This window comes from Chelonia mydas, chromosome 18, assembly GCF_015237465.2.
Source record: "Chelonia mydas isolate rCheMyd1 chromosome 18, rCheMyd1.pri.v2, whole genome shotgun sequence".
Taxonomy (NCBI): Eukaryota; Metazoa; Chordata; order Testudines; family Cheloniidae; genus Chelonia; species Chelonia mydas.
The window spans coordinates 21,725,102-21,746,216 of record NC_051258.2 but is presented as its reverse complement, the minus strand read 5'-3'; the positions used below and the strand labels follow the sequence as shown (position 1 = coordinate 21,746,216).

Sequence of the window (21,115 nt, the reverse complement as noted above, 5' to 3'; positions counted from 1 at the left end):
CTGCAGGCTTTGCCAGCTGGGCCGTGTAATTCAGGGCCTAGGGACCTGCTACTTGCCTTTTTCTCTGGGGGCCTGCTCTCCTCTAGGCTGGCGGGTGCATCCCCGGCTAGGGAGCAGGCAGCCCCAGGCTGCCTCTTCTAACCCTAGCTGAGTTTGGCGACCCCCAGCAAGGCGGCTTCCCAGGGCCCCTCTGCTCGCTCGGCCGGGCTCTGGGAACAGTCCCCGAGGGCTCCCTGCGGCAGGAGCGCGGTCCCATTCCAGACGCATCCGGGCTCCCAGAGGAGGGTACAAAGGGAAGGATCCAAGTGCAGCTTCTCCAGTGACAGCTGCAGAATAAAGCCTTGGGCTACAGGGTGCCGTTCTGCCCTGCCCGGCAGCCACGGCAGCTCCTCATCAGGCCGGTCTGGGCTCCGGCTAGTGCTTGCTTCGAGATGCGGTTTGGACTGTAGCTTGGGCTCGGATGCCCATCCCCCTCGCTAGGCTTTGGGGTCTGAGCTGCACCTTCAAAGCGCTGTCTACACCGCTATTGTCAGCAGGCCAGCGTGAGCCCCACTCTGGGAGCTGGGCGGGGACCCACCGCCATGGGCTGGGCGGACAGACCTAATGGCTCTCCGGTCACTGGCTGCCGGCGATCCGCTGAGGCATGTGAGGATCTGAGAGTGTCGCTCCCCAGGGGTCAGCGCTGTCTTTACCAAGAGCTCCCACATCCCACCCCCCCCGCGGGCCACTCAGAGACAGACCCCGCATCACCTGCAGCGCTGGTTGTGGCAGCCAGAGCCACAGTGCCCGGTGGGGACAGGAGCCAACTGGCCTGGCAGAGTGGGTCAGCAATACCGCCTGCTCCGTCTGAACACCCCACTGCCTCCGGCTCCCTGCTGCGGTATGCGTGTGCCAGCCCCATCTCCAGCCGTGCCAGCCTCGGGGCACAGGGAGAGCTCCCCAGCAGGGCCCCAGTGCCGAGAGAAAACCCAAACCCTGGCAGCTGCTCCAGAAGGGAAGCAGGGTCAGGAACAAATAACTGGAGACAGTTTATGAGGTGTGTTGCACAGAGGAAGCTCCTACTTGGCTGCCATGGGGCCCAGCTCCAAGGGGGCTGCAGGGCTGGGTTTGCCTGAAATTGGCGTCACTCAGACCAACCACTTAGAAAGATCAAAGTGTAACATCCTGAGTGTTAATGACACGTCCCTTTTTCTCCGACACTTTGCAGCGGTACCCTCCGCTCTCCCTCCGGCTAGTTCAGGTGACAAAGGTTAGCACCAATTCACAGTGGCAAGGGAACCAGGATTTGAACTGCAACAGCCAAGCTGCATGTCCTGTGCCTACTTAGAACGGAAGCTCCTGGCAGCAGGGACTCACCTCCTCCCCTGTCTGTATGCGACAGAGCTGACCGTGGCTTGTTGCTAGTCTCAAGCCTCTGAGGGTAAATGGAAGCTACAGTAAGGCTGGTTGGGAGGTATGTCAGCTGACTCGGTGTCTCTCTCTTTACTGATCCCAGCTCCCACCTGTCCCCCTCCATGCACAAAAAATCCCAAGCATCCTTGTGCCACAATCATAAACCTGCTTGGACGAGGCTGCAAGCTGGCCAGGTGTCCCCATGTGCCCCGCAGAGAAATAGCAGGGACCATGTACAGCAGAGCACCTGCATAATCTTATGTATGTTAGCCTTTGCCTCCCCCCTCGCTCAGTGTGTTATCTCTGCACACGGAGGGACAGCTCCTAGAGACAGGGACTAGCGTGTGTCAGAAAGAACAGCCCACATACGGCGCCGCATCCAGACTGCCAGAGCTAAAGCCTTTTGCAGGGTGTGCTCTGATGAGCTTACCTGTTCCCACTCATTTTACATCTCTCTTGAAGCCCTTGGGGCGGGGGGAATTCTGAAAACAAACCCCAGCAATTTTATTTGACAACCCTGGGTTCCTCCCTCGTTTGGCAGGAAGCTGCATTACCAGCCCACAGATCAGAGCCCAGGGTGTCAAACCAACCAGAGGAGGCCCCGAATGTGTGGCAGAGAGCTCTGCAACTTACTTCCAGTGGAAGAAGACGAGCGGCGCTGGCTGAAAGAGGGCACCTGAGTCTCTGCTGGCAGTGGAGGGGGCGGGGGTGGAGGACAGATGTTCTCAGGAAGAGGAGGAGGAGGAGGAGGGGGCGGAGGCGGGGGCGTCATGTCCCCAGAGGGCTTGTTCTCAGCTGCACTCCCATTGTGCACGTTGTCGTCGTTGGAAAGAAGAGACGCCTTAAACAAACCAACAAATAAATCCATTGAAAACAGCCAAGAAAGGTCCAGCAAGTGCGACTGTCAGGCGATGCTAAACACTCCCTCCCGCTGTCACCCTGCCAGCTGCTGCTTCTGGCAGGGCCTGAGGGCCTCCCAGCTGGGGCTGTGATGAGTCCCCTTGCTGGGGAGAGCTGGCAATGGAGGCCAAAGCCCCCCCCCGGGGCGGGGCCAGCAGGCAGCTTCCCCACACGCTGCTCTGGGGCAACGCAGCAAGGGCTGGGCCCCAGGCAGCTCTGGGCCCCGGCTGAGGCTGCTGGCGAGATGGCCAGTTCATGCCAGCTGCGGTGGTTGGCTTTGCGATGCGGCTATCTGTGCAGTGGGAACTGGGCTGAGCCCCCCCCCGCCCCCCAATTAATTTCATACAAGCCCTGGAGAGTCACCAGCACTGGGGTTTGGACAGGTCCCCAAGAGGGGGAGTCTGTGCTTCCCAGCCCCTGAGCCAGGCAGGTCCATGTCTGTACAAACAGGATCTGCCCTGCAGCCTGCCCTGCCCAGTCAGACCCGCTCAGGCGCCGGGAGCTCGCTCAGGAGTTCAGGCTCGATGCCCTGAGGGTTGGGGGCCCCAGAGAAAAGCAGCTGAAGGGCGGATGGTGGGAGCAACGGCCCTAGCGGCTCACCTCCTCGCTGTGCGCCATCTTCCAGCTGCCAGGCTGCTCCCCCACACTATTGTCGAGGTGTTTGTAGTAATCCCCAGTGCTGGGCTGCTTGCTGAAGTTCCGAGATTTCCTGCTGGAGTCGACCCGCCGGAGGCCTTCCAGGCTGCTGTCGTGTGTCGATAACTGCAAGCAACAAGGGGTAGCAGCGTTTGCACGGGAGGGATGGGGAGGCCCCTGATGAGAGCAGGGCCCCATTTGCTGGGTGCTGTTAATACATGGAGTGGGAGACTGTCCCTGCCTTGAAATAGACAAGGGTGGGGAGGAAGGAGCAGCCTCACCCGGGACGGGTGGGAACTGGGGTCCAGAGACACAACGTGACTTGCCCCGGGTCATGCAGGGAAACTGAGGCCAGACCCTCCTCCACAGAGGCATCATTTGCTCCATGGCACACCTTGTAGCACTGCACCCCGCGTGCTGGTGAATGCCACCAGGGCTATTCTATTTCTTTGGATCATTGGAGGGTCTAGGAGCCCCAGTGATTGCTCTGGACCCAATGTGCTGGGCGCTTTACAGACACCGAACAAAAAGGCATTCTGGCCATTGTCCATTGACAGCTCCAGTGCCACTCATTGGGGGACGAACACTTGGAGAAATAACCCGGTTCTGAGCTGCTCTTCAGTTGTTTAATCATTTCCATTTCCAGCACACAGCCAGCAATGTAGTTTGCATTAATATCTCCCAGAGCTCCTCTGTGCTTCACGTGTGATAAATAACAAAGTAGCTGAGCGCTGCCCGGCCGATACTCCATGTGTGGAGCTGGGATTCAGAACGCTGAGCCAAATGCCACATTTATCAGCATTAGATACCCCATCCGTTCTGTGACGGTCCCAGAGCAGGAGACATCATGGGTAATTTTCTAGTGAACTGAAAAATCTCATTGACTGTTTTAGGTTTTCCTGGTGTGCTCGTCTCTCTAGCGTCTAGCTGCTGAGGTGAGAGCAGGGGAATGCAATTCCATAAAGCCACGGAGGGCCCTGAGACCTGCCCTGCCCGCAGCACTAAGAACCTGGTCGAATCTTTGTTTGCGTAACCCCTTTTGAGGAGAGTTTAGGAGCCACAGCACGCAATCCCAGCCCCTGCGGATTAGCTGGGGCAGCTTATCCCTTTGCAAAACCAGCGGAGCCGGGCGCTTCCCACAGCCCCAAACTGCTTTCAGTGGCCATGTTCTTACATAACGGGGCTGGGAGCAGCAGCCTTAAATCGCCTTGGTGCAGATCTCAAGGGCTTTGTGTGCAGAACAGCTGAGTGGCCTGGATTTTTTTTTATGAGGCAGGTAATAGCACAAAGATCCTTGGAAACGGCACTAGCTGTTTTCCAGAGGCTCTTGGAGCCTCTGAGCCAGGGTTCGCTACTCTCCAGAGCGTGCTTCCTCACGCACATGGCTACAGGGGACAGTGACCAGGCAGTTCCGCTGGGCGAGGGGGCAGAGCGCTGAGCCGGGGGCAGCTCTCTGCGGGACAGCCTCAAGCCGGGGTAGGGAGCATGCCGTGATCACGCTGCGGGGACACAGGACGATGCTGTAAACACCTGCAATTGGAGGCTGGCCTTGAGCCCTTGGGGAGCTGGCCTGCATTGCTACAAGAGAGCTGCCCCAGGCCGGGTTTGATGTGCTCTTGGGAAGAACTGCCCAATGGTTAGGGCACCAGGTTGGGGACTCAGGAGACAAGGGTTCAAGTTACCACTCTGCCACAGACTCCATGGGTGAGTCTGGCTGTGTCTTGTTCCCCCTCTGTGGAATAGGCTCGCTAGCCCTGCCCTGCTGCACACCGATGTGGTGGGGTAAATACATTAGTGATGACGAGGCACTCAGAGGGGGGACAGATACATACCAGACCTAGATCTCTGCCCCTGTGGAGCCAGTGAGCTGGGAACACAGTAGGGGCCTTGTGCTAAGCCACTGGGGCACGAAGAGTCTCCCCTTGCCCAAGTGTGAGCCTTCCTGCAACCAGACAGGGGCAGCCCGAAGAGACTGCTGCCTTGGGAGCATGGCCCTTGGGAATGGGGCTCGCACACACAGCACAGCTGAGAACTGCTGGTTGCATCTTCGCTACAGAATCTCAGAGTCCCTGACTCCAACTCACAAGCTTTTTTGTTCCAGAGGCCAGGCTATTTGCATTCATCTCTCTTTCCCCTTTGCATACAATTTTGCATGGCCATGATTTGTATGACTGGAACGTTAAACAGACCAATCTGCATTGGTAATTGGTAATTGCCTACGTGCTGCTCACACAGTCTCCTTTGGACTCAAAGCCAAATTCTGCTCTCAGTTAAACCAATCACAATCCAGAATAATGCAACTGAGGTCAGAATGACAGGGTTCAGAGTAGCAGCCGTGTTAGTCTGTATTTTAGAGACTAACCAATTTATTTGAGCACAAAGTGAGCTGTAGCCCACGAAAGCTTATGCTCAAATAAATTGGTTAGTCTCTAAGGTGCCACAAGTCCTCCTGTTTTTTTTGAGGTCAGAATGTGGCCCTTAGCAAGGAAATACAGTTCCAATGACACCTTGGTGAATGCACAGCATGGACACTCAAATGCCAAGGGGCTGTGTTCTCCAAACGGACCCAGAGCTTTTGGTTGCTAGTGGCAACTGGCTCTGAAGTCCTGCTCTGTGAGTGAAGAAAAGACGCTTCCTTGACTGCCTCGCTATCCACTGCTGCTGCAGGCCTCAGCTCTGGCCAGCAGCTGATGCAAAGCGAAGAGGGCAACTGCTAAAGATGGCAACTCTTGCCAGCCTCCTGCGCTCTGGGTGTTGCAAACAAGCAGGCTGGTGACTGCATTGAGGAGATCTCTCGCTTTTTGTTCCCAAAATATAAATGACCGGGGAGGATGCAAACCACTAGTAAAGAAATGCTAACGGGGCGGCAGCATGTTCCAGTACCATGGCCCCGCTGGGCACTGGTGAGCTAGAGTGCTCACAGATGAGCAGAGGTCTGATTGCCCAAGCACTGGATGTGCGGCAGGAGCCTTGCTAGCCCAGGCCCTTGCTGCAGCCCTACCGGCCCTCATGTGAGCCGCACAGAGCTTTGCTTCCCAAAGAGATAAGAGACGTGTGGGGGACAAGGGCCCAGCTGGCCGGACAGCAGGTGAGCTCAATGCTCCTTTCCTCCCTGACAGACGCCCCCGTGTTACTCTGCGCACCGATATCAGGGAGGCATGGAGAAAACCATGGAGGACGCATCGGCTCAACAGTGCAGGTGATGGAAACGGAAGGAGAGAATCAAACATGCTAAACACTCTGGTGCCAGCCACAAAGCCCACGTGTCCTCCCCAGAGGAAAGGGGCCACGAGGACAGACAGACAGACAGGGGCCAGCTGCATCACTGGACAGCCCTTTGCTCCTGAGGCTCCTACCTCCCGTCTCGCTGGGCACTGCACACAGAGGCCAGCCAGGCATGAATTCATGTCATTGTCGATAGCCCCGTAGGATCAGCCCCACACCTGCAGGGATGACTGGGATGGCTCCTCAGTCCTGCCTCCTCAGGGACACACGGGGTGGGTGACAGACAAGGGGGGAAAGTGTCCCAGGAGCCCCTTACTGAGACACCGGCATCCCCCCTCATGAGCAGCACAGTTGTGGTGCTAACGGGAGACCCCCCCAAGTCCTCCTCCTCCAGTCCCACTCTGCTCCCTCCACAACTAGCCACTGTCATTGCAACAACATAAGCACACTCCAGCACTGTCCCATGCAACCCACCGCCTGCAGAAGTGCCCTGGCTGTGTTCAGGGCCCATCCTGCAGAGCCCAGCCCCAGTCCGTAGCAGGGCACCAAACGCTCCCTGACCCAGCGCTGCAGGGTGAAGGACCAGGGCGTCCGTGGGAGTGCAAAGCAGAGGGAAAGAGCCCAGCAAAGACCCTCCACCCCCAGGCAATGTCTGTAGGGTAAAGTAAAAGCCCTTCTTACCTGCGCCTAGTGAGGCTAAGACCCACTGAACCTGCCAGCCTGAAACAAAAGTGCCACCCGATACCTGGCCTCAGCACACCTGCTGATACCTGAGCCAGCCTCTCCGGTTACAGCAGCTCTCGAATGAATTGCCCACACCTATCGGCTCACCTGGCAGTGACATCACTTGAGAGTCACTAGCCAATCATGGGGCAGCAGCTCCCATTTCTCTTCACAAAACTTTAACTAAAAATTAACCTTAAAATGGGCATCTCGAAAACCCTGCTCTGCACACAGCATCCCTGCCCTCTGAATCCTTAATGTGGTTCTGGCCCACCCCAGGCTTGCCCCCCGGGACCATTGGGGTGGTCAATGCGAGCCCCGAGCCCCAGGAGATGCCACTGGCCTTGTCTGTGAAACACCCACAATCTCTGTGCCCTCCGCACACATGCAAGGGGCGGCCCCGGACCTGAGGACATCCCAACCTAAGGCAGGCCCAGTCCGCATCCTGGAAAGGGGCACTGGGGTCATGACATGAGTGCAGCCGTTGTGTGGGTCAAACGCCAACCTTAGCTGCGCCATGTCTGCCCTGCTTTCACAGAATATCAGGGTTGGGAGGGACCTCAGGAAGTCATCTAGTCCAACCCCCTGCTCAAAGCAGGACCAATCCCCAGCTAAATCAATGTGCCGATGGGGGCTGGCGTGGCATGGCATGGCTGCATCGCTGCCAGTGAATTTCCTCCAGGCACACAGAGCCCTCAGCACAGGCCAGCTGGCGCGAACGTGGCCGCTCTGAAGCGGTGCACGGTTTGGTCAAGCCCCTCCTGTCTGTGGGGGCTTTGTTGAAGAGATGCTCGCTATGGGCAGGGTGGGGGGCTTAAGGAGGCTTCTGCTTTCGGAGGGGTTTGACAAAGGGTCTGAACGGGCCAGGAATAAATGTAGCTGGAAATGAGAATGTTTGTAACCATCAGAGGGGTGAGGGGTGGGATCAGCCTCCCAATGGCAGGAGCGGGGGCCCTAATGAGCTGGCCATGTTTGTGAAGGGGGTTAGATGACGGGGCTGCCTGTGACAACAGGGGCTGGACTCTGTCACCCGGGAGATCCCGCCCAGGCCTGTGTCCCTCGCTAAGTGCAGTGTGATGGTCCCCACGCCAGATGGCTGAGCCCTGCGGCTTTGCAGGGCACTTGGCCCCCTTCGGCTAATGCTGCAGGGGCTTGCTGGCCCGTTGCAGGACGGCTCCTGCAGCCCCGGCGATGCCAGAGCTGGGTTCCCACTGACTGCAGAGGCAGGAGGAATTGGGGGGTGGGGAGGCTGCTCACCTGTTGTCTCTGCCCATCAGCACCAGAGACCCTGGCTCGGACTTTGCCAGCTGCTCCCCCCTCGCCCACTCAGCCCCCTGGGTAAGGGCAGGCCCTGCCCACACTCCCGCTGGTCCCAGCATGGGCAGGGTCTGTCCGTTATGTCTGCACCTTGGTGCTCCTTGCGGGAGATGCCCCCGGGCTCTGTTATTCCAGGGGGGGGCCAGCGCCCCATTTCCCTGCAGCTCTGAACCCCCGTTCTGCAGGGTGGGTAATTGCCAGCTCCCCATGCTGCTCTTTCCAGTCTCGCTACCCAGCTCGCATTACCCTGGCACCCTCCCACTGGCCCGAAGTGCAGACACATCTCTGGCAGGCATCTCTCAGCAGGACTGTGACAGGCATGGCTAGCATTACATTGGGCCCTGCCCCTGCCTGCCACGCTCCCCTCTCCGCACTGGGCGCTTGGCCCAGCCCCCGGGAGCATGTGTGGGGCGCCACGCTGGCGGGGCTCGCGGGTTACTCACACAGAACAGGCCCTGGCTCCAATGTAGTATTTATCACCTGCACTGCGGCAGTGCCTGCGGCCTGGACTGGGAGTCGGGGCCCTGCACTGTCGGGTGCTAACACGCGCACACAGGAAAAACAGGCCCTGCCCAAAAGAGTCTGCGAACGACCTAGTGGAGCAGCCCCTGCTGTCTGCGTGCTAAAGGCCCGGGTCCCGTTGGGCGGCTGGGAGCAGGGGGCAGGCCGGGCAGGGAATGCTGGCTCTCTGCTCTAGCCAGCTGTCAGCTCTCTGGGGCAGGGGCAGGGCCCAGCTTTCTGTTCAGTGCCTGGGCAATGGCCCGTGGCTGGGACTCCGACACACTACGGTAATACCAATAACTCAGAATCCTTCAAGAAGCCCAGTCTGTTCCCCCAAGGCAGCAAACAAGCCTGCATGACACTACTCTCCACCCGCTCCATGCCCGTCAAACCTCGCTTGGCGTAGCCGCCCTGCCGCACCCTCGCTGCTGCTCTCCACGCTGCTAGGCAAGCAGCGGGGACTCCCTCGCCCACTGAGCCAGACACTTCCGCTGTGTGAGGCTCCCCTCCGACCCTTGCTTCTCTGGGAGCCCTTGTGACCCCATGAACGGAGGGTGCGCTAGGAAATACAATGGTGCTAGGCCACTGGGCAGCAGAACAGGCATTCGCCGTGCACAGGCGAGCTGAGTATTGACTTTGCTAATCTCAAAGGAGCTAGCCTAACAGCCGCCTCTTATGGTTGTGCTGCCCCAGAGACACAATGAGAACAGCTCTGGGGAGCTGACAGTATCACAGCATGGGAAGTGGAGAAAAATATCCTGCACCCTGCACGCTAGTCCCTGCAGACTCTGCCACTTTGTAATCACCCACTTTAACTAGCTTCAGTTGGCCACAAAACATCTATTTAAATATAGCTTTACAGGTTATTGTGGGTCCAGTAGTTGATGGTGATGGAAGGAGGGTGCTGGTACACAGGTGGGCTAGGGCAAAGGATCTGGTGCCTGGGGGCAGGAGTGTATGCATGGGAGTAAACTAGAGGATCACAATGGCCCCTCCTGGCCTTGGAATCTAAGAATCTATGAATCAATGACCTCACTTTCCAAAATGGTGAGCATCCAGTGGAGAACAATGGAGAACCCCTCTCCCATTGAGAGAACCCCTCTCCCATTGAGAGAACCCCTCTCCCATTCAGAACAAAGGAGAACCCCTCTCCCACCAAGAACAATGGGAGCCACTGGGTGTTTGTGAACTCTGGCTGCTGGGCTGGGGTCACTGTCCCCCGTGGCAGGAGATAAGCCAGAAGCAGCCTAGAAGGGTACAGCTGGGGTTCCCAGAGGAGTATCTGCGGCACCACAAGGCTTAACAAATGACAAAAGCTGGTGTTGATCACAGAGTAATGTGGCTCAGGGCAACAGAGGCAAACTGCACTTGGGTGTACGTCTGCCCCCCCAACACACCAGTATCCTGCTAGCACGTTGTCCCCACCCCAGCCCCACGGCAAAGAGCAAACCCAGCAAGAAGTCCATCACCATAAAGGAAATTCTGAGCATGGGCGCTGTAACCAGGACACGCCTCCCTGCCCAGACATGCCCCCGAGACTGCCATAGGGGAATGCACATGGTCATCGGGCTCATGGGGCCAGACTGGAGCCGGTGCTAGAGGAGAAAGGCCCTGGACCAGCGCGGGAGTCGGGCCAGAACGTGCACTCTCTGGGTGCTGGGAGCGGCAGGGGCATTCAGCTACGTCAGACCTGGTCCCCCGTCCGGAAGGGGAGCTGGTGGCTTGTAACCTGGGTGGCCAGTTACTGGAGCGGGCCTGGAAGTGGAAAGGTGGCGAGGGTGAGAGTGCCATCTCCTCATGCCACCTCTCTCCCGGAGTGGGCAGCTGGGTCTCCCTGCGCGGCTTCACCCCCAGCCTCCAAGCTCTGCCCCTTATACCCTGACTGGGGTTTCACCCCCCGCCTCGGCCCCCAAGTACAGAGGGATCTGCCCCTTATGCCCCGCAGCAGGATACATTTTACAAGCCCGGCACCTCAGGGAGCGTAGCGCCGTCACTGGCCCCGATGCCTGCTCTGCCAGCCGGCGCGGAGCGTGGGCCAGCCCTGCGGCGGTCCTCAGCCCATCGAGCGTGCAAGACACCAGCATGCCCAGGACAGACCGCTGTGATTGCAGCACATTGCAGGGGCAGCATGAGGTTCCCATCCTGTTTGATGGCAGCTGCCAGGCAGGGGCGCGAGGAAAGGCAGAACCCCTCAGGCTGGTCCCCGTCACGGACACCCCTGGGAGCGGGGAGCTGTGGATCACACGAGGCTCAACGGAAGGGCTGAACTGCCTCGGCTACCAGCACCTGCACGCAAGGGCTCTCCACCCCAGGCCATGCCGGACGCCGGCTCCGATAGCGGAGACCGGGGCGCGCCAGCTGGCTGATGTGCACGCTGCAACAGCCATTTAGCCCCAAGGATTTCAGACGCGTCGTCTGCTGCAGGAGGCGGTGTAACGGGGCCGGGACGCGAGTGGCCATGTCCTGGGCAGGGATCCCGTCCCCCACGCACCCCATGAATGAACAATGGCAGAAGGTGAAGCACACAGAGGTTAGCACCTCTCCCGACTGCTGTGGCTCCGGAATCTCCCTCATCCATAACGGCTCACACGAGCCCTCCGTGGCACTTGCAAATGTACAATAAGGCCCAGTGGCACCAGGGACTCAAAGTGATTCTTGACTAGGTTAAAAAATAAAACTGTGTGCCCTAAGTCTGGCAGATGGCGGCGTGCGGCAGAGGGGAGAGGGCAGCGTCGGCTGGGAGGAGACAGCCTGGGCAGCTCTCCCCGCACTGGCAGGACGTGCCCCCTGCCCGGAAGTGGCGTGCGGTTCCTGCTCTGCAGCGTTTGTGTCTCCCCTTACAGCCCTGGGCATTTTTGCCCTATTCTTCTTATGTGTCTATTTCATTGTCAAGTGGCTTTTTCGTTCTCTGCCGGCTGGCTCAGCTGCTGGGCTCTTTTCTCTGGGCTGTGTGTTCAATAGCTAATGAGCCTCCAGCTGCAGGGATCGTTATCTGGGTTAAGTCGGACACTGGGCATGGAGGGAGCATGCAGGGGAGGCATCATTAAAGCCTCCTCGGAGGGGATACATTTCCAACCAACTGATATTCCATGCAGGAGGGCAATTTCCCTGGTTGGATGCTCCCCCCGGGAGCGGCACATCCGCCTGGGGTGGGCTCTCCTCAGGGGGCACCGGTCCATGGGAAAGCTGGGTAAAGGGCTAGAGACTCCAGTGGGGGCGCTCCAGCTCAGCTGTTGCAGGAGCTGTCTGGCTCTGGGGGGATTTGTGTGTGTGAAAGGGACAGTGTGGTGCAGGGGGCCACTTCTGGCCATTTGCTACTCCCCTTGCACCGGACACCCATCTAGGGCCAATTGTCCAAATTCTGCCCTCCCCTGACTCAGTCTGCAGGACTGGGGCTAGCACCAGGGAGTCTTTGGGCCCAGTGTCTGCAATCAGGGTAAGACCCATCGATAGCAGCTGGAGCTCCAGTCCGGGGTTCGTTTCAGAGGGAAGCAGGGTCTTGGGCTCACCCATGGCCATTGGGCTCATTTCAGAACACATTGGCATGTCAGCTCTGCTCTGCTTGCTGGAACATCCGCTGCCCTGGGCAGCCTCCAAACAGCTGTGCCCCCAGGCGCGATGGCCTGAGGTTAGCGGCACGTCCAGGAGGCGGTGTGGCTAGGAACTGTCACAGCACCTGCTGCTCAGTGCTAGGGCACTGGAAAACCATAGCACTGAGTCTGCGGGAAACAAGGGCGTCCCCTGTACAGGGAGGGTGAGCAGGGATAGGGGGATCCTCAATCACCCAGGAGGTGGGGGATCACACCTTTCCAGACTGTGGTCCAGCTTTGCCTTGTGCCTTCTGGGGTGTTTCCCACCCACCCAGGCTGCCCATCCACCCCACAAGGCCCAGCCAATAGAAACAGGCACCAGAAGTCCCCTGCTAACGCACTGCCACTTAAACGCGTGTCTCTCACTGCCAGCCCCACAGTCCCCACGCCCAAGAGGAGCCTGTGGGGCTGTCGGAGTGCTATTACACCTGCCATTCCTGGGGCTGGTAGGTGCTGGCTTTCAGTCTAATGTCCAGCAACCCAGAGCCTGCTCCTGCCAGGGCTCTCCAGAGGAAACGCTCCCCACCTGTCCTCGGGCCAGGACTCGAGCTAACTGGAACAGGAAGCTGCTGCTGGCTCTCAGGAGCCCAGGAGCCTTCTGCGTGTTGAACTGTCGCTTCTGCACTAAGCTGCCAGGGGGTCGCGTTGCAGAGAAACTGGACACTTGTGTATTTATTTTCTAGCAACGGTATCTGGGCTACGCTATTGCACCAGCGAGGCCCTGAGCATTGGTTGTAGCTTCTCAGCTCTGCAGCAGGATTCTTTCCTTAGTTCAGGACTTGATTCTTGCACGAACGCTCACTCATGTCAGAGACCAGACAGCGCTGCCAGCTACTCCCTCATGCCCAGAGCACCACCAGATGAGCCCTTGCCCGGCATCCCAGTGCATGCCATGGGGCTGTGCACCACCGCAGCCCTGGGCACCCAGAACTAGAGCCCTCTCAGCCTGGCCAGAGAGGCAGCTTCATTCCAGTCAGTCTCATGTGTCATAGGTGGGTCCCAGAGCCCAGGGATGTCTGTGTCAAGGGGTGTCTGTGCTGAGGCCCCTGCTGCCCCTGGAGCAGGCCTGACTAGGAGGCCCTGCCGTCCGGGTTCTGTGCTGGCAGACAGCACCAGGCACATGGCCGTGAAGTCCCAAAGGGCACCACATTCACACCCTTTGTGTTCATGCCTGTGCCGACAGCCATGGCCCAGGGGCAGCAGTGCGTGGAGACGGCTGGGGTGGGGTGGTGACTGGTGCGTGGCCCCTCTCCTCTGAGTGATGGTGTCAGTGCAGCCTGGTGAGCCGTGGTCTCTGCCCAGCTCCAACGGGGGAACGGTCGTAATGCCCCTCATCCCAGCGAAGAGCATGGGGGCAGGAGGCAGGGAGACTGCACTTGCTGCACCCTGACAATGGTCCTTGGGGCTTAGGCTCAGGGACACAGACCAGGACCAGCTGCTGCCAGAGCCATTTGGTGGGGATGCAGAGGTCGTCAGCCTCCAGGGCTGGCCGTGCGGCACTCTTCAAAGGGGGGTGCTGTCCCTGGGGGCCAGGCGCAGCCGGGGCATGGCTCTGGACAAAGGGCAAGGTTAAGCTTTTTGCTGCCTTCTGAGCTGTAATCGCCTCCTTCCAGCCTGGACGAGCCCTTGCGCAATTAAGCAAATTAGAAACTCGGCCATCACGTTTCCAAACGCAGCCTGTGGGAGAGGTGCGGACGCCAAGGAACTGCACAAAGAGCTACTGTTGTGGTTCCCAGGCTCCCGGCCTCCCATCAGACAGGCACTCCTCACGCTCACCTCTGCAATCGCCCACAGCTGGGAGCCCTGCCGATACCCAGGCACTGAGGGCAGGCTGGGAAAGCGCCAGCCACGTCCCGGGAAGTGAGGGGCTCATCCTGCTCCCTGGAATACCGGGTCAGGACTTAGAGGCCACTTTTATCCCTGGCTAATAAACATTCTTCTGAGGAGCAGAAACCCCCCAGACTGCAGTACGGGTCTGGGACGCCCCCAGCCAGGGCCCAGACCCGACAGCAGCAAGGCCTGGGAGCACCCGCAGCAGGGGACAGAAGCTCGTCCCTTTATCCATCGCGCAGAGGTGACTCTGGTAGAAGAGCGTCCCCGCACGTGGAACGGGAAGGGGGCAAGCCGTGGCTGTGGGCGAAGGCTGTTTCCCAGGGGCTCTGACGGAGGGTGTGGCAGCCCCCTGAGGCCGACGCCGGCTGTGCACTGCAGAGGGCAGACAACAGACAAATGCCCAGGGCCAGGCTCCAGCATCAGAGGCAGAATTTTACCAGCTGTAAGTTGCCCTGCGGAGCAGACAGGCCACGCTGCAGCCAGGACTGAGCCACGCGGCAGAAGCTGGCCTCTCGCTCTGCTGCGGTGCCCAGTTCCGCACCCTGCGTCCTGCTGCCCCGCCCTGTGCTGGCCCCAGCCTAGAGAAAAGGCTTGGCAGGGACAGCGGCACTAACCCTAGCCCCCCCGCCCCCCGTCCGCACACGTTACGAGAGCCTCGAGCAGAGCACAGTCAGCTCCTGCGCCTCACCCCTCGTCCTGCCGGCTCCTTGCCTGCTCCCTGCGGCACGCTCCAGGGAGACTGCAGCCTCTTTGGAGCCCCCTGTCTCTTGCTCCAAATCTGTACAAGGGGGCCCCGCTCCTGTCTGGGGCCTCTGGGTGCCACCCAGCAACAGCAACAGCTGCTCACACGCTGAGTGGGCATTTCCCACGCAGGCACACCAGGGCTGGGACTCTAGCCCCCAGAGCCAGTGAACGTGCCATCAACGGATTGATCGCGGCTCTGGGGCGCCCTGGCACAGGGGAGCCGTTTGTCACCACCAGTAGCCCTGGTCAGACCTGTCAACCCCTCCCCTCCTTGGGGCTACTGGCCACAGCCGTCAACACCTCTGGGCTTTACTAGGCACTGCGTGGGAGGGTGGCTAGCATCCTTCCCACCCCTGCCAGCAGACTGCCCAGGAGCCTCCCACCGGGAGTCTGAGCCTTGGGACGGACCAAGCAGCCGGGCTAGGGATGGCAGATGGACACTTGGCTCTGGGGGGAGTGGACAGGGGCATCTTCTACACGTGTCCTAGGACCTGAATCAACCATCCCCTCCTCCCGCCGCACCACGGCGCGCTTCCTGGGCCTGCTTACTGACCTGGGGGGCCGCACAGCGGCCTTGCTTGCCCACCGAGCATTGGAGCTCTGCCCGCAGCCCTGGCGTGGAACTAGGACCGTCACCACTCGCACAGCTGAGCCCCGCCGCCCTCCCGGGCGCACCCAGCACTACTGTACACCAACCCCAGGGAGGCCATGGCACCTGCGGCAGGGGGGAAATGTCTGGCCCCCCCAGCGGGGAAAGGTGCCTTTGAAGTGCCTCCCTGTCCCAGTGGTGTCTCAGGACCCTGCAGCATCACGGGAATTACCTCTTTTTTCAGCACCTCGCTTTCCACGTGGCGCAGGTTGTTTTTCGCTTGCACATACATCTCCGCCGTGTGCTGGGCCTCGGGGGGCTCTGGCGCTGGGTAGCCGGGAGGAGGCGGTGGAAGCTTGGAGTTGGGGGGTGGAGGAGGAGGGGGGAAGCTCGGGGGAGGTGGCGGGGGCGCCTCGCCCTCCCTTTTGCCATCCCTCGGCCGAATCTCGGGGTTGAGCATGTCCATGTACGTCTGCATGTCCGTGATTGTCGTCTCGCGTCCCCCTGTAGGAGAGACGAACCACGTCAGCGTTGGCAGCTGGACACCGGGGCTCTGTCCCACGAGCCGCTCCTCCTGCCTGGCAGCCATGGCTACAGCTCCTGCCCCGGCACTCCGGGCAGCAGCCCCCGGCTCACAGGCAGGGACTCTGAGGCCTTGGATCACAGAGTGTCCTGAACGGCTCCCTGCCCGTGAGCAAAGATCCCGGGCGCTGCAGAGGGTCCCTGCAGCGAGCAGAGAGCTGTGCTCCCATCCCAGCACCGCGCGGTACAGCGAAGAGGTGGTCTGAGCCTGCCCCCGGCCTGGCCTGGCCTATGCTGCTGGGTCATGTTGCACGCATGAGGAGCAGCACAGAGGGGATCAGCTTCCGGCCTCGGCCAGTACGCGCTGTCCCGAGCCAGCCCTGTCCTGTTCGTCTTGTTTCCTAACACCTGACACCAGCCCACTGGGCACCATTTCCAGCACCGGAACCAGCTACCCTGGCCCTGTTGGCAGGCTGCTGAACGCCACCCAGAGAGGGCTGGGGCCCAGGCCCACACTCACTGCGGGGTGTCTCAATAATCCAACAGGGGAACAAGCTCTACTCAAGCCAAGCTGGGGAGCCCCTGTGCTGCAGAGAACCTCTGGGCTCAGAACCCAGTGGGCAGGCAGGAGACAGACGTTTTGGGAAGATTTGAAAGGAGAAACGGCCTGAGCCCTGCCTGTGGCTCCCCCGGAGGCAGAGACGTCTGGGGAGCGTTTCCTAAGTCCAGCCCAAGTCAGAGGGCAGATGTGCCTGCAAATTGCAAAGGGAGAAGAGAGAGGCCACCGCTGTGACTGTTAGACATGGAGGGGCTACGGTTCATCTACTCAGAGCCCTTGGCACCCTCTGTCCATCACACAAACAATGCGGCTCAAACCCGGGTTTGACAAGCAATAGGAACCAGGGGATGCTTTTAATAAAGGCCCTGAAAACAGGTTTTTAATACAATAAACGCTCCCCTCCAGTGCCAAGGGCCCTCAGCAGGGGCCACTGGGCTAGCACCGGAGACCCACGACTGGTTGGACTGTGACTGGTGGGGGGCAGCTGTGGGAATGGCGGGTCTGTCTGCCCTGGCCAAGCTGAGTGAAGAGCAGCACGACTTTAAACAGCATCAGTGGGGCAAGCCACTGAGAGAGCTAATATCTTCCAGGGCCGTGTTGATGTACTCGACTGAATTCAGCGGCACCTGGCCTTGTAACCATCTACTGCCTGGTGCTGTGGCGGGCTCCCTCGTTAATGGGGTCCTTTTGGGGGTCCCTTGGCAGAAGCGAAGCCTAAGTCTCCTTGCTGATCCCATCCCTCCCCTGACTGTTGTCATGTCCTGTCTCATCTGACCTGCCCGTATGGTTTGGTGTTGTGCTTCTCCGGGGCCACTCTCCCTAGTCAGCACTGCAGCGGGGAGTGCGTGTGTGGGACCTGGCCCACGCACTGTGTGCGCCTCCGGGCAGGGACCACACCTGCAAGGTGCAGATCACCCCCAGGGCACTGAAGCATTAATCAATAACAGCAGCAGAAATTCCACGGGGAAACTCCGTGCGTGCCAAGCGCTGGCCACAAATGACTTTTGACCCCAGAACTTAGCCCAAGAGCAGCTTCATTTATGGAGCCCGGAGTCTGTGGCTGGAGACACCCCAGCACTGGTTGCGTTCAGGTGGTTTAACATTCCTGGCCCTGGGCCGGGGGAGTGGAGCTGATAGGCCTGGCACAATGCAGGCGTGGCGATTCCACCAGACGGCAGCGAAGAAGTCCGTGCCCACCCTGAGTATTTCAGCCGCAGCAGAACGCTGAGCGCTCCCGCACGGCAGACCTGGCTGCACACAGGCAGCGAACCGGACACGGCGCTGGCAATGGCGCCGAGATAGCAAGTGTCCTCCACCCCGACACCTCGTCCCTCCTTCTGGCAAATGCCTCCAGCTGCTCAGGACGGCAGGACAGGTCCCTGTCTCTCCACATACCAGTATCAGGAGCAGCTCTAGTTGCCATCTGAGTTACACTGACTGAGATTCAGCACCATATTTCTTGGCAAAAATGAGCGGGGGGTTCGGCTGGCAGGAGGCAGCATCGGAGTCCGACCGCCGGGGCACTGCAACGTCCAGCCAGCCCCAGCTCTCGCCAACTCCTCACCCGCGCTGCACATCGGCGCGGACAGGCCCCCGCCGCCATCTCCGAGAGAGCTTGGCCCGTTCACGCCGTGCGCCTCACCCCGAGCGCTCCCACACCCACTCTGGTTGTTGTGATGTATCTGAGGAGCTCGGGGCTGCCCTGTGGCACCCCCTATCGAGAGAGTGACATGAACGAGGGGCCAGCGCGTTCGCACTTCTTGGGGCATCGCAGACGAGAGACGATGCCAGGCAGGTCACTACAGCTACTGGAAACCTTGTGCAAATCCTTGTCTCCTGATCAGCTACAGCCCAGAACCACCAGCCACATGGCCAGCCAAGTCTCACGCAGCATTAGACATTTCTCTAGAACAGCAACGCCCGCCGTTCCTTATTCACCATCGCTGGCCCTATAAGCAGTTCAGCCTCGGGGCCTGTCGACCCAGGGGGCAGGCTCCCGAGGGAAGAGCTAGCACCAATGCCCACATTACCCATCCCTCGGGGGATGTCTGCACTACAGCTAACATCTGTGGCTGGCCCGGGCCAGCCGCGGGTGTCTAACTGCAGCGTAGACAGTACAGACCCTCTGAGACATCCAGCCTCACCTCTTCTGACCCACGCCCAGAGGGCTGTGCCATTGTCTTAGAGAGGCAGAGGCCTGGATGTGAGCAGGGCCTGGGGGGCTTTGCAGTGCCCAGCTCTGGCCCCCAGCCCTGCCCGCTGCTTTCTCTTTGCAGCCAGACTCTGTGCTCCAGACGCTTCTGAGCAGTAGCTTTGCGAGAGCAGAAGGAGCCTGTTGCGGGGCCGGACTTACCTGAGCCTTCACCCGCGGGCTGGCTGCTCCTCTTGTCCCCACTGCTGGATTGGCTTGAGTTACAGGAATCGTAGTTGGAGAGGGTGCTGGTTGGCGAGCCGAGGTCGAAGTGAGCCTGCTGCGCAGACATGGTTGTGTTGGGGGAAGACATGCCGGAATCGGGCTGTTTGAACTCCAGCTCGGCCGAGGGGTCTCGGGACAGGACTCTGTGCTCCATGCTCTGCAGGCCAAGCACACGCAGGGGTTAGTCACAGGCAAACACTGCGGCCAGGAATTCCCTAGCATCACTTTGTGCCAATGGTGGGACCTCAGCACCCAGCTCCAGGGAGAACGGGCAACTGAGCGGCACCGGTTGGAATCAGCAGAATCCTGCCTGGGGCCACTCAGAGAGACGTGCCCAGAAAGGCCCTTCCATTCGTAATGCCCAGAAGTTTTATTAGCTGACAGCAAATCTGCTGCCTGCTGGCCCCAAGTCACACTTCGTAACTAGAGATGGGCTGAACCCCAGAGCCACCAACCCGAGCTGCCGAACTCTGGGGGACCTTCCTAAATGGGACTTGCCTGGAGCCATCAGGTCAAGCCCCAAGAGCCCGTGATGTGCCATCCTGGAGGGGATCCAGTGAACTGCCTGTCCCAGACCCCCGGTGCTGCTCACTCCTGCTCCGGGGGGAGGCACATGAGCATCCACAGGCCCAGGGCCTCTGTTCTCCAAAACAGAGGAAAAATTTCCTCCAGCGAGTAGCCCGGCAACCTGCGCACTGTGCCCAGCTCCCCCCTCTGTGGGGCCTGCACCCCAGGGACTGACTAGACCCCAAAGCATGAACTTCCTGGCCCTTCACTGACCAGAACTGGATGGATCTCTCTTTGCTAACAGGGAAGGGGCATACAAAGTGTTTGCAGGGATGGAAGCTCCTCCTTGGCCTCCCTGCAGTGAGCGGGTCAGACACAAGTGCCAGAGCTGTGGAGAGAAACCCCGGGGGGGCGCTTTGCTCCCCACGTTTTATACCAACTGCCTTTCACCGGGCTGGCGAGGTGCCCAGCATGTGGTGCAGCAGGAGGTGTCCGTGTCGCCGTGGGTTAACGACTAGAGACCGTAACCGCTGCCCCGCTGAATGAGTGACACAGCAGAAGCGGAATGAGCGTCTCAGGGCTTGTCTACACTTGAAAGGCAGAGCTGCGCCACTGTAGGGGTCCAGCATGGTCCCCACCTCCACCCACAGGAGAGGTTCCCACCGGCTCAGCTAATCCACCTCCACGAGACAGCTGACAGATGAATTCCTGTCGCCCTAGCGCTGTCTGCACAGGGACTCGATGGCTTAACTATGTCGCTCCAGGGTGTGGATTTTTCAGGGGTGCAGCTCGCAGATCAGCCAGACCCTCCCCCCAAAGATTCCAGTCCCCGCTGAGAGCCAGCAGGGTGCCACACACGACCCCAGCCCCTCGCCCCAGGCCACGTGGTGATGTGGGAGGACACCACGCTCTCAGGGGAATCTCCTGCTCCCTGAATCCCGCAGCAGCCAGGGCTCGGGCAATGCGGCAGCTGCCCCTGCCAGCAAGAGCCCGGCATCCACAGACCCTTCCTGCTCTGGGAAGCTGGAGGCAGTGAGCACGGTCCTGGCCCTATGAACAAACAGCACCTGTGGGTCTGGAGAGCTCCGCCTTGTCACTGAGAGGATGTGCCAAAGGACAGGACTTTGGTGAGCAAAGGGTTAACGTGCGGGGAGGTGAGAGGTGCCCAGCTTCTCCTCAGTCTCGCTGCAAAAGGCCCTGACAGAAGGTGCGGTTTCCATCCCCTGAGAGGGGGCACAGGAGCCCCGTCCCCTGAGGGCCGGCCTGGCACCCTGTGCTGCGCCTGGCATCCTGGCACGGCTGCAGAAACACTTGCACTGACTGGGCAGAGCTAGCAAGGAGCCCCCATCCTCCTGCCCCCCCCAGCACCCCAGAGACCCAGCTTACGTTGCCTGGGCTAATGGTTGCCCAGCGGCTTGGGGACACTCCTCCTCGGCGGCCCACTCACCCGCTGTGGCACACGCTCATGGAGCAGCCGGGCACAAGCTCATAACCAGCAGCAGCCTGGCTCCCGCCACGGGGCCAGTACATGTGCCACAGGTCCTCAGGGAGCCCCTGGGCAATCGTTATGCCCGCTGCTCAGGGTAACCTCCAGCTGCCAGGCGCTCATTGGCCCTCGTAAATAGCAAGCCTAAGTGATACTGGTTTCCAGGAGTGGCGCC

The 21,115-nt window shown here is 60.0% G+C and overlaps 1 protein-coding gene across 1 annotated transcript in view; it reads right to left on the bottom strand.

Annotated features, from left to right (window-relative positions):
* Nucleotides 1-21,115, bottom strand: part of ESPN (espin) — an 81,182-nt gene that overhangs the window by 25,611 nt on the left and 34,456 nt on the right. Inside the window, exons 6-9 of the mRNA XM_037881432.2 lie at nt 18,885-19,104; nt 15,683-15,954; nt 2,893-3,054; nt 2,026-2,233 (exon numbers count right to left, since the gene is read on the bottom strand). Coding sequence (XP_037737360.1) covers nt 2,026-2,233; nt 2,893-3,054; nt 15,683-15,954; nt 18,885-19,104 — 862 coding nt within the window. The remainder of the gene's footprint in view (nt 1-2,025; nt 2,234-2,892; nt 3,055-15,682; nt 15,955-18,884; nt 19,105-21,115) is intronic.